The sequence below is a fragment of the Spea bombifrons genome, chromosome 8, assembly GCF_027358695.1.
Source record: "Spea bombifrons isolate aSpeBom1 chromosome 8, aSpeBom1.2.pri, whole genome shotgun sequence".
Taxonomy (NCBI): Eukaryota; Metazoa; Chordata; class Amphibia; order Anura; family Pelobatidae; genus Spea; species Spea bombifrons.
Window position 1 is genome coordinate 7,979,610 of NC_071094.1, and position 14,629 is coordinate 7,994,238.

The 14,629-nt window shown below is 42.2% G+C and overlaps 2 protein-coding genes and 1 long non-coding RNA gene across 4 annotated transcripts in view; 1 reads left to right on the plus strand and 2 right to left on the minus strand.

Moving 5' to 3' along the window:
- ARHGAP4 (Rho GTPase activating protein 4) overlaps positions 1–6,575 on the minus strand; it is a 40,590-nt gene extending 34,015 nt beyond the window's left edge. Inside the window, exon 1 of one of the 2 annotated variants that reach the window (XM_053472371.1) lies at positions 6,260–6,575. In XM_053472371.1, coding sequence (XP_053328346.1) covers positions 6,260–6,320 — 61 coding nt within the window. In that variant the 5' untranslated portion in view covers positions 6,321–6,575. The remainder of the gene's footprint in view (positions 1–6,259) is intronic. The other variant, XM_053472370.1, reaches the window with a different exon arrangement.
- LOC128502556 (uncharacterized) lies at positions 6,026–8,408 on the plus strand. Its single transcript, XR_008355150.1, has 2 exons — positions 6,026–6,117; positions 7,954–8,408. It is a non-coding gene; the product is annotated as an uncharacterized LOC128502556 (long non-coding RNA).
- A 3,542-nt stretch (positions 8,409–11,950) lies between these two features.
- Positions 11,951–13,775, minus strand: NUDT16 (nudix hydrolase 16). Its single transcript, XM_053473047.1, has 3 exons — positions 13,573–13,775; positions 12,611–12,883; positions 11,951–12,440 (listed from the first exon to the last, which is right to left on the minus strand). Exons 1-3 carry the CDS (start codon positions 13,747–13,749, stop codon positions 12,252–12,254), a joined length of 639 nt encoding a protein of 212 aa, XP_053329022.1. The 5' UTR covers positions 13,750–13,775; the 3' UTR covers positions 11,951–12,251.
- Positions 13,776–14,629: the final 854 nt, after the last annotated feature.

The following is a 14,629-nucleotide window of genomic DNA, read 5'->3' on the forward strand; positions in this document are numbered from 1 at the left end:
TACCTTCCTACCAGTCCCAGTTCTCACATGACAGTCCCAATTTCCGGGCTCTGTCCTGATGTCCCAGGTAGCCTTCTCACAGCTCCCCTGCAGCGGAGAGCTTGGGCTGGTTGAGGAGCTCCCACTTTGCCTCCCTGCTACACTAGCTAACTAGGTGACTGTTGGGGTAAAGCAAGCGAGTAGCCAGAGAAGCAGGGGTGATACAATGGCTTTTATTGGTTAAAACACCATACTAAAGCAATATTTACTTTGTGTTTACTACTGGAGATTTAGTCTTAGCTTTCTGTTTGTATTTTTTTTAGAATATGAAACATGGAAATCTGAAATATAAATTCCAATGAAGAATATCAATAATGCTTTATAATGAGATAGTAACCAGTCTTATATTACTTTATATTGTGCAAATTGCACCAAATTGGTTGTGTATAAATTACAGTCGACGGGTCATAAAAAGAACACAAAACTTGAGTTCTGTGTTACTTTCTTTTACTAATAAAAATAAATAAATACTTTATGCATTTATATGCCATACATATTATATATATATACATATGTGTGTGTGTGTGTGTGTGTGTATGTATGTATGTATATATCTGTGATATAGATGCATGTATATGTATATATATATATATATATATATATATATATACTAATATGGTACTACAATTTATATCTAAAAGAATTAAAAACGAAATCATCAAAGATCAAGGGCTTTGTGGGAAAAGCTGCTTAGCAATAAGTTAAACCTGGCTCTCTTTCAAACAAAGGGTTAAAATAAAAAAAATGTCAAGTTGCATTTCCTGATGTTATCTCACTCAATGAAATATACTTCACTGACATCCTTCCTCTCTGGGGGATTTAGGCAATCATACCAAAAAAGTAAAGTAAGTAGGACTTTTGCTTGACATTGAGTTGAGGAAACCCTGCAGAATAAAATTGTAATTTCAGTTACATAGTTATACAGAGTATATTAATGGATTGTAAGCTCACAAGAGCAGAGAGGGCCTTCTACTTCTTCTGCACCAATTTAAATGTTAAAGTTATTGTCATTTTGACATTTTGTTTGTAAAATCTTTTACAGCCTGAGAGTTTCCAATATTATTATTAAGTATTGTTTTATATAGCGCCATCATATTCGGTAGCGCTGCACAATAGGTAGGACTGAATCTAGTATTCTTTGCTGCCTAAGGATGGAGGGATTCTGAAGAATTGCCCCAAACGCATTTGCCCCTTTTCCGCCCCCCCCCCCAGTTGCCATACAGGTGATGTGGTCGGTCGAACATGCATGTGATATACTTACCTCCTGGCACAATCAGCACTGGCTTGGCAAATGCTGCGGTTGTCTGTTAAGACCCCCATGCACATGTGCGGTCAATGGGACCACTTTTCTGCCACTGATTGGCTTCTTGTGCAGAGTCCCCCACATGCATTTGCCCCCTTTACCTCACCTCCCAGTTACTGACAAATTCATCTCCGTGCATGTGAAATACTTATCTCCAGTCAGTTCCAGTGCTGGCTAGGAGAACGCTGCAGACACCCCACAAGTAATACGCTACAAGTGGATACACATTGGCTAAAATCCCATACCTTCCAACAGTCCTAGTTTTTGGGGACTCATGATTTGGGGAATCACGTGCCGGTTAGGGAGATCCTCTGATTCTTCCTGACTGGCCCCGGAAGCAGTAAAATCATTAGAAGACACAAGGCTTACTTTATGGTTTTGCTCCAGGACTTAAGAGCGGCGTTGAGCAGATGTGCATTCACTAAACAATCACCAAGGAGTGAAACAACCCCCATGGGAGAGTTTGGTCTTAGAGAAGCAATCTGACGGTGCTAGCCTTAGGCAAACGGTAAACATGTGTACCCTACACGCTCATTAACAATCTTCATGTTTGGCATGATAAAAAAACACAATATGAAAATCAAACAACAGCTGCTGATTGGCTTTTTAGCATAGAACCGGTCATCTCAAACTTGATGGACCACATAGGGCTTCTCCTACTGCCTTGAGTGACAAAGCCCTGCTTATGTAGGCAATTTTGGCAACAAGTTATCTTTTAGAGTTTAAATAGTAACCATGCACCCCAGTGATTAATAACATTTTGTCTACTTAAACACTTAGGGCTTCAGCAACCTTAACCCTTTAATTGACACCACTACCCTTAAAGCAGCAACCAACCACAAAATTATAATGCAAAAAGGGTCAGAGCTTGTGCATAAACCTGTTTAATCTTGACTATAATACATACCAGAGTATACCTATACGCTCATCATTTAACTTCATGGGTGCTAAAACCACAGGCAGCCGGTGGCAGAGCCAGCATTACCTGATCAATTTCCCATCCAGATGTTCTGTCTCTTCTCCTACAACGGCTCCTTGAACCAATTAACAATAATAAGCAACTTAACAACATGAGGGATAATTTAACAAGAGGAATGGTCATAGAGATACTAAGAGCAGGAAGCAATGGCACCTTTCCCCATGCTATACGTTTTTAGTAGGTTTTTAATATATATATTTTATTCCAAACACCATTACATTTGCTTATTTAGAGCACACAAGAAAAAGAAGCATGATTTGGCAAAAGTGACGGATCTGGCGTATAATACAGCCTATCAGCATACCACATGGCCATACGAGGAAAGCTGCCTCCTCCAAACTACAGGGCAGTTTCTCCTTTTATCCAACTGGGGTGCTTCTGTGGCCACTCCCTCTGCCCACCCCCATACCACCCACTTTTCCCAGCTCCCTGCCCAGTTCCCTCCCACTAAAGGGGACTAGCCCCCCCCCTTATGTAAGGGGGAAAGCTCCAGGTAACCTACCCTGTGAAGTTCGCAGGACTGAACATGATGCATTCATAAGGATTGGGGGGGACATATCACCCCCATGTGCTTTATTGTTCCTCTCTCTTGTAATATATTGACCCCCTTTCCCATTTATGCTTTTTATTAAACCCGCTCCCCCAACCTTTCAATGTTGCCCCTCTCACTGTTGTGGCTCTGTGTGTTCTCCCTTTCCATTTTTGCTTCATTTTGTTTTGTGGTTTACAACTGTTACAATTATTAATAATTCATTAACAGGATGGCAGCTCGACACATAGTTATTATTATGCGACATTTCCTGTAATGAAGAAGTGTTGTAGCCAAAAAAAATTCTTTCACTTCTTTTATGAGACAGCAGATTATGGAACATTTGTTCAACTGAATGTCCCACGTGATAATGAACAATGCTTGTTCTAATGAGTCCAAAGTTCTAGGTGAGAGGCATAATCGTTGTGTAGGAAAGGTGTGTTCAAAACAAACATATTCCCCTCCCCCGGTGCAAAAATATGTTCATTCATGCACAAAATTTGCCAGTCGATACATACAAGCCATCTCCAAATATCTCAGATACTGTCCATGGTTACAGTATACTGACCTATGGCCATACCTCCTTACTGTCCTGGTTGTGCAGAACAGTCCCGTTTTTAATAGAAATTCTTAATAGATATTCATGAACAGAATCAGACTGGGATTCAAATTTGGCCCTCGCACATTAAGGTCAGTAGCCAATAAATAACATCTGCTGCATACGTGTGTCTACACGCTATACTTTTACAGCATGCGGTCATGTGAAGGTCCAATCCAGGCCTGCTTATGAATTCTACAAGTTGCAGGTCCGGCCTTAGCGAGTGCAGCTGAACAGACGTCAAACACCAGCTGAACTAAATGCAACGGGTAGTAATGCCTAGAGCTAGAGATCAATAAAGGAAACTATATTTGGTTCTCTGACCCCTTTGTGGCAGTTTAAAGAACGGGCAGTGTGAATGCCTGCAGTGGGACCTCCAGCTGAGCAAATGCTTTGCAGGCAAGGGCCTACTCAGACCCCAGGGCGCATGCATGGTGAATTTATTTCAACGGGTGTGCTTTACTTCCACAGATTGGCTGCTTCAAGCAGCCAATTACTGGCAAGAAATGTCAGAACATAGAGGAGGGCAGCTGCAGCAGCAGGGCTGCAACTTCCAGTTCATGGGTTAAACGGTATTTATATTAAACAAATTACTTACAGAGGGTTGGGGTTACTCACAGAGTACCTTTATATGCATACTTCTAGTAGGACTGTCAAGGACATTAAACTGTCCCTTAAATACACAACAAAGAAATATCTTTCCACAAAAGGTGTGAGTTTCCACAATAACAGTTTTCCTATTTGCGGAGCTATCACATGGCCAGAGAGTTGCTTAAAAATAGAGCTTTCATTCTTCCCAAATCCTACATTTTATATTTCAATACATTTATGTAAAGGTATTTTTACAAGTGCGGTAGATGATTACTTCAAATAAGACATAGGCTACATTAGTTCATTCACTCACGTAGTCACATTTTATGCATTCAATTACTTACAAATATTTGGTCTATGTGCCATACACACACAGAGACACACACATACACATAAACACATACACACACACGCTTACTCATTCATATGCACTGATTCAGAGCCCTTAGATGCTTTATAATTAAGCGTATTTCCTAAGCATGTCCAACCCAAGTCTCATTCATTCACACACGTATATACACATTGGAATCGTTTACTCAAGCCCACTCATGTCCTGTGTTCGCCGAGACATATACCCACCACGGGCGCATTTTTTTTTCCTATGCATGTACAACTGGCTCACTCGCCAATGCATCCCTGGATTTGATGCAAATAAGCAACGCAGAGCTGAGCAAAGGCAAAGATGATGCAATGAAATTTCAAAAGCCAGTAAATCTCGAGTGCATCTGCAGACCACAGAGGAACAGGAAGGTTCTACTGTAACCATACACAGAAACATAGAATTTGATGGCAGATAAGAACCATTCGGCCGTCTAGACTGCCCATTTTTGCTGATATAAAGAATCTTAATCAGTCCTTGGTCTCGTCTTAGATTCAGGAGCCATACATGACTGTATTAGTCTCTACCACTTCTGCTGGTAGGAGATTCCACTTATCTACCACTCTCTCTACATAAACACGAATCTGAATGACCAGCCATGGAATAGCAGAGGGTACTGTACATATTACAATGGATTGCTGTTCATAGAGTGACAGAATGGCCCCTTTAAATGATAACTAGCTCATAAAAAATGCATCATGCAGGGTAGCAATGATTAAATGCATTCTTCCAATATACATTTCTATATGCACCCCTGGTTAAAGGGGCAATAAGGTTTCCCTAAACTACAACAGTATAGTGTATGGCCAAACCAGCTAATTTTCTTTGATTGATCGCAGCAGATCAATGATGTCAGAAAACACAGTTTATGTATTTATAGGCACTGGAAAATCCAGGTGTTTAAAGAATGCACACTTGTTTGTACCAGAGGCGAGATGCGCTTATGGTATAGCTGGTGTCAGAGGTCACCTCTGCAATACCAGAAGATGCCCCCAGGGAATGCAACTGGGTAATAAAGCACAAATAACCAGTGTAAAAGGTCAGGAATCAGAACAGGGAGACATATTAGACCAGTGCTTGAAAATGAACATAAAACCAACACAGAAGGATAGAATCTGACGACAGATAAGAACCGTTCGGCCCATCTAGTCTGCCCTTTTTACCCTGCTGGACTGACTCAGACCTAAACCAGTCCTTGCGCTCGTCTTAGATTCAGGAGCCATATGCCTGCCCCGTGTTTATTTAAATTGCCTCGCTATACTAGCATCTACCACTTCTGCTGGGAGGCTATTCCATTTATCTACTGCCCTCTACACAAAGGTGCGGGGCTTTAAAAAGCAATGTAAAAGCAAAGCAGTAATGTTGCACTTTAACTAAACAAACCACTGCATGAATATATCAGCGCCAGAATTATTGTGTAGTGTAATGGGAATCAGACCATTGTTGCGCTGTAGCAGCCAGTGCTGGACAATGCCTGCATAATGCAAGCACTGAGCACTGGGTTAATTCTGTGTCAGTACTGGGCTATCAGAGCCTGCAGTGCCTAGTTAGAGATATAGTGTCACCACTGGAGATATAAATGTGCAGTGCAGCCAGCACTGGAGAGACGGCAGTGCACCAAGTCAGCTATAGGCAAGCAGAATGCAGTGACAGGAAAGCAATGCACAATAGAGTGTAAGATCTACAGGCGAACTGCACGGTAAGCCAGCTGTATTGCAGTGACTTGGGTTTTGCAGCGCACTCTCACTGTAGTGTCTTTCTTTTCATTCCAATAACATATTCACTAAGGATTTTAACCCTTAAACCCCGAGCGCTCCGCACCATCTCCGTCTCTCCATTACCTTTAATCTGACTTTCGTAGTCTGAGCCCCGGTCTCTCCTCGGCTTCCCATGAGATGCCATAGTATGCCCAGGTCCTTGGCACTCACAGCTTCACTGTCATACCACTGCCAGTGCCACCAGCAGCCATGGGACACTTTCCTGGAGGGAGAAATGTAGGAAGTGGGGAGAATCCCGGGGATAGTATCCAGTGATCGCTGGAAACGCCGCGCTCCCGATGATGTGGATGGCCAGACACAGGGAAGACGTACTGTCCAGGCTCGATCGCGCAGGGGTTAATGTGTCCTAGGAGAGACTCCAGTCACTGGGTGCAGCATTGCTTCTGGGTCCAGAGAAGCCTTTCGTTCACACCCCAGCGCCTACTGCCAGTGCAGCCTCAGATGTCCATGGGCTGCAGTGCCCTGATCCAAAGGTGCTGCCTCCCCAGTGCTAAGGGTTACAGTGACTGCCCGCAGCTACGGGGGCAGCAGTCAGTGTCCAGCGGCGTGAAGATGCATGCAGTGCCCTCTGACATCTATCTGCAGTGAGTGCAGTGATGCTGAGTTGTTGCACTGAGATCCGGAGAGGACACCCGGGCGCCGCCCCCTCCTCCCCTCCAGCTGTCTCTGAGCTCAGAGAGTGCTGTCTGTCTCTAGCTGTAGATGTAGGTCTCTGCATGTGCGGAGAGGCATCAGTATAGCTGCATCTGTCACTGAGCAGGGTACCTGTCTCTCTATTACTGTTCTGTTTGGCTCTTTTCATTCATCATCTCCCTTTATGCACATTATTCTCTTTTTCCTCCTCTCCTCCTCCCTGCATTTACCCCCCCCCTCTTTTCCCCGGTTATAACACCCCCACCCAGATTTCACACACACACACTGTGATTTTCTTCATCACTCTTACACTTCCCCATTTCTGCACCAATCATACCCTGGGTAATGTGGTCTGATCATCTGTAGCTTCTTCCAAGGCAGTCTGCAGGCAGCAGCACAGTGGGAGCCAGTGCATTGTGGGAATTGTAGTCTTTATTGACAACACAAGCCTTGTTATTTCTCACTGGGAACAAAAAAAAAAAAGCAAAGCATTTGGAATCAAAGGGTGTTTTTTTTCTAAGCCGTGAAGTCCATATCAATTCACATAAACGGTATTAATAAAAGGTCTGCCGGCTCATCTTCTATACATAAAGATTCCTTTGTTACGGCCGGTGATAAGAGACACGTTCAACGCGGAATCAATGCCATGGCTCTTCGCCAGCGTACAAAAAGAGATTATAATATCAGATGCTTTCTGTCGTCTTCAGGTCCTTTTCCCCCTCTTTATTCATTTATTCAAAATGCGTATTTTATCTATAAATTCTGCCCCTGTACTATTTGTAGAATATCTTTTATAAGCAGTGCGACCGTATAAACATACCCGGGAGCTATAAGGGTTTCCATGATTCATTTTATACGCCCGATTCAGGGTGTATGGCCATAGTCACATGGCCCCGTAGTTCTTGACGGGCTTCATATCCTGCTCTTATTTACCGACGGATTAGTATCTCACGTTGTTGAATTTCTTATTGGTATATCACAGCTCCCTGCTTGAATACAGGTGGTACAGTTGTCATGTAACCGTGACATCATCACTATTGCATCACTTACTCTCTGCATGATACCGGATAATATGTATCACATTTCTCGTTTGTGTTCCATTAAGTCTACATTTCTTGTTGCAGGTTGGATCTTCCGAATCCTTGGACGATGGACGAGTGACATTGGCCACCTCCGATCTAGAAAGATCAAGTCACCGGGGCATATTTTAATCTAGTTATGGCAGCAAAGGAGACACAAAATTACCGATTCACAATGAGCTCCAGGTCACAGGCTCCCACATTTGTCACATGAACGTGTCATTATTCACACTGATGGCTCCATAATCCTCTAACCCGGCCTGCGAGTGCTTTATGGTCTTATCAGCGTTCAGAGCTCGTTCCTCTGCAGATAGCTCTTCGGTTTATTGCCGCTGTTACCTTGAACTTAAACACAGACCTGCGGCTCATTAACCACCTGCTTCTCTACGACGGGAACAAACTGCAAAGCCGCGCACTAGGCCTCGATGACATAAACCTGACAATCGTGGATAGTACCGTAGGGTCAGAACAATGAACAATAAATATGACATCATTTTCATTAGATACACTTGGTCCTCCAGGTTCCAGCCAGCGCGTTTTCAACAATAATGTGCGCTCTCGATCATTGTCTGACCTATTCCTGATATTTATATTCGCAAAGGGCCGTGCTTTTCACTTTTTTTTTTTTACATTTAGATTTTGAACATTAAAAAATCTACTTTTAAAGAGATTTTTTTCCCCAAAGCCACATAAATATTAGGATTGATTCATCAATATGCAGAGTCTCACATCATTAGTTTCTTTTTACTGTGCATAGCTGCAATAGTCTCTTCCGTATAGCCATAAGGGGCAGCCATTTTTACTTTGGGGGCCAATTAGGATACTATTGTGTTCTTCATAGACAACATTGTGTACAACACATTGTGTTTCATGATATACATCGCAGAAGTAGAATTTCATTAAAGCCTTTCACACATACGAAGATTCACACCATGATTATCACCTTCAGACATAACACCGCGTGCTGGAGTTCCGTTTCACACCCACCTACAGAAAGTTCCATAGTGGATTTAAAGCTACAGTCCCTCCAGAGAAGCTGAGGATATATATATATATATATATATATATATATATATATATATACCGGTATATATATATATATTGCAATACTAAGCACAGCCTTTTCCAGCAACCAGCCTTAAAGTGCCAGGACCACCCCGTTATCCCCAGCCCAGACCTGAAAAGAATAGTTATTATTGTTAACACTATTGTAGTGGTTTCTGTTATTTTAAATAACTTTCCAACGTTGCTGACAAGCACAGGTAACGTGCTGCCCCCTGTAGTATTTGGAATGCATAAACTCATGAAAGGAAACCAATTACTAAGTTATATAGGAACTGAACACCGCCGAGAAGGACTTTACCTGTGTTGGTCTGTACTATGTAAAAGACGTGGTCATCATGGTCACCCTAGTCTGATGCAGTTTCTGGCATGTGAATTTGTAACAGGTCTGAAAACAGACACTAATGTCCTGCAACTGCAACATTTTTTGATCCTAGTGACCAAACCTAAGTGTTAGTTTTGGAGGGGATCTGTTAAGCAGTTGGTATAAATTCCATTTAAATATTTTAAAGGGACACTCCGGTCATCATGTGCACCTTAATGTTTATGATAGCTGCGAGTACGGGGGATTTAGCACTTGCATTTGGTACTTTCCTCACTCCCAAGCTAAATGCAATGCAGGAGATGGATTTGGCCAAACACGTGGTATACCTACCGCCAGGCAGGGATCTATTCAGACGGAAAACACTCCCAACCATCTCAACTGGAGCATTTTTCTGCCAAGCAAGGACCACGGAGGAGCTGCAACTTGTACATCAGGTAAGTGCATTCTTTCATTTATGAAGAATGCATATTAAAGTGTTTAATCTAACGTGCATTCTTCTTCAGTCGGATGGTAAGATGTCCCTTTAAACCACTAAACACAGTCCACATTGAAAATCTTGTTTATGTGAAGACAGAGTTGGAGGATGCTGATGAGCGGCTTATATTTTCCAAGAGATCACAATTTTTCTGGAACACGGACGCACGTATGTTTGCCAGCTGTCACATGAAGATTGTGTGGGTGAGAGCACCTGGTCTCTTAGACATTTACACATTTAAAAAGGAAATAGTCATTAACACTTGTCACAGTCTTATTTACTTTCAACCGCATCCTTAATTAGTGCAGTATATAATTTAGCTTTATATGGGTGGTGAAATTACATGTTTTTATCTACTTCAAGAATAAAATATCTGTGTTGTGTTTTCTTGAGGTGTCAGTCTTTATCTAGGGGATCTTATGATAGATGCGTCCTGTAGAACAATGTAGGCGATTTGTTTTCTAAAACTATTTTCATTTTTTTTTGCAGCTATAACAGCTTCCACTCTTCTTCCTTTTTGTGGGTATTTTTGCCCATTCATCCAGTAGAGCAGGGGTGTCCAACCTGCGGCTCTCCAGCTGCTGCATGACTACATCTCCCATAATGCTCTTTCAGCTAAAGGGCTGGCTGAGGAGGATGGGAGATGTAGTCCTGCAGCTGCTGGAGGGCCGCAGGTTGGACGCCCCTGCAGCAGAGCATGTTTGAGGTCAGACACTGATGTTGGATGAGAAGGTCCGGCTCGCAATCTCCGTTCCAATTCACCCCAGAGTTCCAAAAGTATTAATTCATGCATTACAAGGAATTAAATGGCTTTGCAGTGGGTTTCTATTAGACTTGTTCATTCGTATTCTGGAGAACATGAAAATGAACACGAATGGTGTGTTTTTGTTGTTCAAACCGAATACCGAATAAACTAATATGGCGGTGGGTAAAAGTACACTAAGACAAAAAGAATCCTTAACGCAGGAGTTAAAGATTCATAACAGCGACTCTGGTGCCAGGGGGACTCAAACACCCGATCTTCTGAGGCCAAGTTGCTCAGAGCGGGTGTCTCAGACCTAGACAACTGCTGCTTTGAGCAACTTGGCCTGGGGAGACCATTGGTCTCCCGACTCCAGGAGTTAAAGATCTGTAAGAGCGACTTAATGTCCAGAGGGAAGGACAATCCTTCAAGCCATGGTTCCCCAGAGATTTCCTCCACATTGAGGTTTTTTTCTCTCCTGAAGGGTGATTCTTCGTGAATCCAAAGGTAGCTGTCACTATGGCCAATTAGCTGGGTTTCATGTTATAATGTATATATATATTATATATTAGTTATTAAACCATAACAAGCATCTGATATATTAACCATTTCCTAAATGCAGCATTATATATTAGTTTTGTCTAATGGTTTGTCATTTTCCCATTTAGAAACCTAGACATTAACATAAGAAATTACACAAAATGTTGTTTTTTCTCAATATGTTTCATCTTTCATGATTTACAAATTTGTGAATCTGAACAAACAAGTAAAACAAATAAAGACATTGTATCCAAGTAGTTCATTATATACTTTATATACACAAAAGCTGTATAGCACAAAAAAATAAAGAATATATTGGAATGTCTTGCGCTGGAAATGCAAGATTTTTACAGTGAAAATATATTAACATACTAGTTTCTTTGTATGGCAGACATATTAGAAATTGAATCTGTCAAGAAAACCTATTTTCTTTTGCTTTATTCACTATACATTAAAGGGATAAGGAAAAAACAATTCAGTGTGAAAAAGTAAATTGATTTCTCTTTTTTGACAAACCACACATGCCAATCCCTAAGCATGCTTAATGTTTAGTGCGACAGAAGCTTGTAATTACAGTTTCCTTAGAAAGAAAAAATAAAGAGCAGTAAGAACCCTAACCAAGCAGAGAAAGGATATTATTGTTTAGTGGAGGAGCCGAGTACCTATTCAAAAATATATATGGTACAAAAAAAAAACAGGAAGGCAGATCACCCTGGTTAAACCTGTACATACAGGCATAGTTATTTGACAACTTACACAATTAAGTTCATACATTAAAGTTTTAAATCATAGTGCATTGGGCTTTAGAAACAGCAAAAGCAAACAGTGACCTATTGAGTCAAGATCAACTTCAATTGCATGGGCTGCAAAAATCAGGTCATAGATATTCTACATTCTGGATTTTAACAACAGATACCAGCAGTTAGAATATAACTCATAATCCTGTTTGTTTTAAATACCTGTCCTAAAGGTATCGAGGCATGTGCGCTAAGGGAGACTATTAAGTGCTTAGAATTGGCTAGTGCTTTAGGAGTGCAGACATATTACTAACTGTATAGTTTGGTGCCGACGCTGCATTTGAGCAATAATATCTTAAGTATCAGCCGCAGTCCACTGACTTAAGGGGAATTATTTGGTACAGTACAATTAGGAAGTAAAAGTCATTTTCCCCCTAGACACAGATTCCTCAATGATCAGCGTCAGTACTGGATATTCTGACTAGCCCAGATGGCATCCTGGATCTGATCCTCCCGAAGCAGACGCAAAGTGCGAAGTGCATAGAGGAGCTGACTCTTAGAGTTTCCAATAAAGTTGTTGCTCAGGAAGGCTGGCAGACCTCCAATTCCATCACGCAGGGTGTATAAGGGCACACGAACAAGACCCATGACCTAGAACAGAGGTTGTGCATATTAGAATAGAGCACTTTCCGGGAAGTAAACTCTTTATCCAGAATCTCTTAGGCAGACAGCGACACGTGTGAGGTTACAGCAATGACCTTGACTGTCCTTGTAATTGCTTTGTTTTAAATAAATGTAAAAACGAGGGATTTGGTACAAACCTCTAGTCCGTGATCTTTGGCTTTCACGGAGTCAGCCTCAACCTGCTGTATGTCTTCCAACTCCAGTACCTTGATGTAGAAATGCGTGACCACTTTCTGCGGATGTTCCCGGGCTTGCGCACTCCTGTAATCCTTTTCAGTCACCTGCATTTTACTGAACGAGCACCCTATCTCTTCCAATAACTCTCTGTTCAAACCTTCTTCCAGGGTGGCATCTCTGACATCCACAAAACCTCCAGGGAAACCCAGTCGCCCATCGAAACGCATCATCATCTGTCACCAAATAATAATAAAAAAAGATAAATATGGAAATGTAAAGGTATAACCAATTCTCTAATTGAATTATTATTATTTGATTTATACGGCTCCAGCATATTCCATAGCGAAGTACACGGCTAGACAGGACATAACAAGTAGTATATAACATAACAATTTTAATTTGGAGAAACAACAGGTAAGGAGGGGCCTGCTCAAAGGAGCTTACAATCTAGCAGACTGACAGATCTTGTACGCGAAAGCTTCACATACCAGAAAAAACCTGGCCTTCTCTTATTATGGTCCAATAACCTTCCTGCAAGGCTGCTGTCAGTCATAAGATATGTTTGGTGACATTTCCTGCTCACACACAGCACTAGGCTGATTCTTTATGGCAATGCTAATGGAGTCCGTTCATCCATAGACTTCCATTAGTCATAGTTTTGACTGGGTGATTAACACCGAGTCATTCTATTGTTTACCGGAATAATATGTTGTCAGGGTGTTTGTCTAGCAGATTGGGATAAGATCACAGATCTAGAACACATACAAATAGCTGGTATGTAGCTGCCCGGGAACATTAAAGTTGGCAAACCTAAGCTGATGCTAGTAAAGTGTCACATGCTGCACATACATGTAGGGCTACATCCAATGCATGTGAGACAACCTGCTAATAATACCAACATGCACGGTAAGTGACAGCTCACCAGTAGCACATGTCTGATGGGGACACGCTCGAACAGCTTAGCCGGGGTAGGTGCGTAGAGCAACACATGGCAAGCATGCTTGTACCCTTCCAACTGCAGCGCCTGCTCCCTGGTAACATTTCTGGGTCGCGGACGATCCTCCGGGGGTCCCCGGTTCGTGCGCTCCGCTTGAGCCATCACAATCTCGCCTACTACCAACACGCATGCGCAGATTACCGCACTCTGTCACCGGAACTGTACAACCAATCAGAAGCGAGAGATGCGAGCGAGGGCTGGAACGCACGTGGATCAACCAATGGAAAGGGCCGCGAGCGGTGCTAGGCTGCGTCACCTGCCTGCGACATCTTACTAAGCCGTCTATACGACGGGCAGTTAACACTGTGGCTGGTTGTCTTTATGACTGAGAGCCCAGCGGGGTCATTTCCTTGCTAAATGCCCCATTCAGCTGGCAAGGGGTCAATTATTCTGTGAAATAAATTCTGTATGCGTGGAAAAGCGCTGGCAAATAGAGAGGGGGGGTACGCCCCTAAAATGTGAAGCTTTTTACAAACAAAACTTGCACTTCCGGCTGAAGCTTGGGTTTCCCTTATTGGGTAATGATGGACCCCGCTAGACTTGGGTAAACCAGTCATACTTTCCTTATCTGTACAGCTGGTAATAAAGTTTATGTGGGATGCTGGCATTGTATCTACATGAATCTCCTAAACATTCTTACATTATTTCCTCATCTTTATTTTCCAGAAAACAAACAGCTGATGGGGTTTCAGCCATTTTTCACACAGGGTATCAATTATTTTGTTTTATGTTTTCACACCATTTCCCTAGTTACTAGTCTTTATTTATAGGGGTGCCATTACTCACAGACCCCTATATTCAATACGTCGTATTTGAGTCTGGCTGAGAACCAGAGTTTCCACTGACAATAAAACGAACGCGGCCAAGTTGTAATTTTACTAGCCTCTTGGGATGTTCAGGAGTACCAATGCCATTTATCTGCATTGATTACTTCCGTGCTTGATTTTGGCGCACAATGACGAAGGCGTATACTCACAATTTT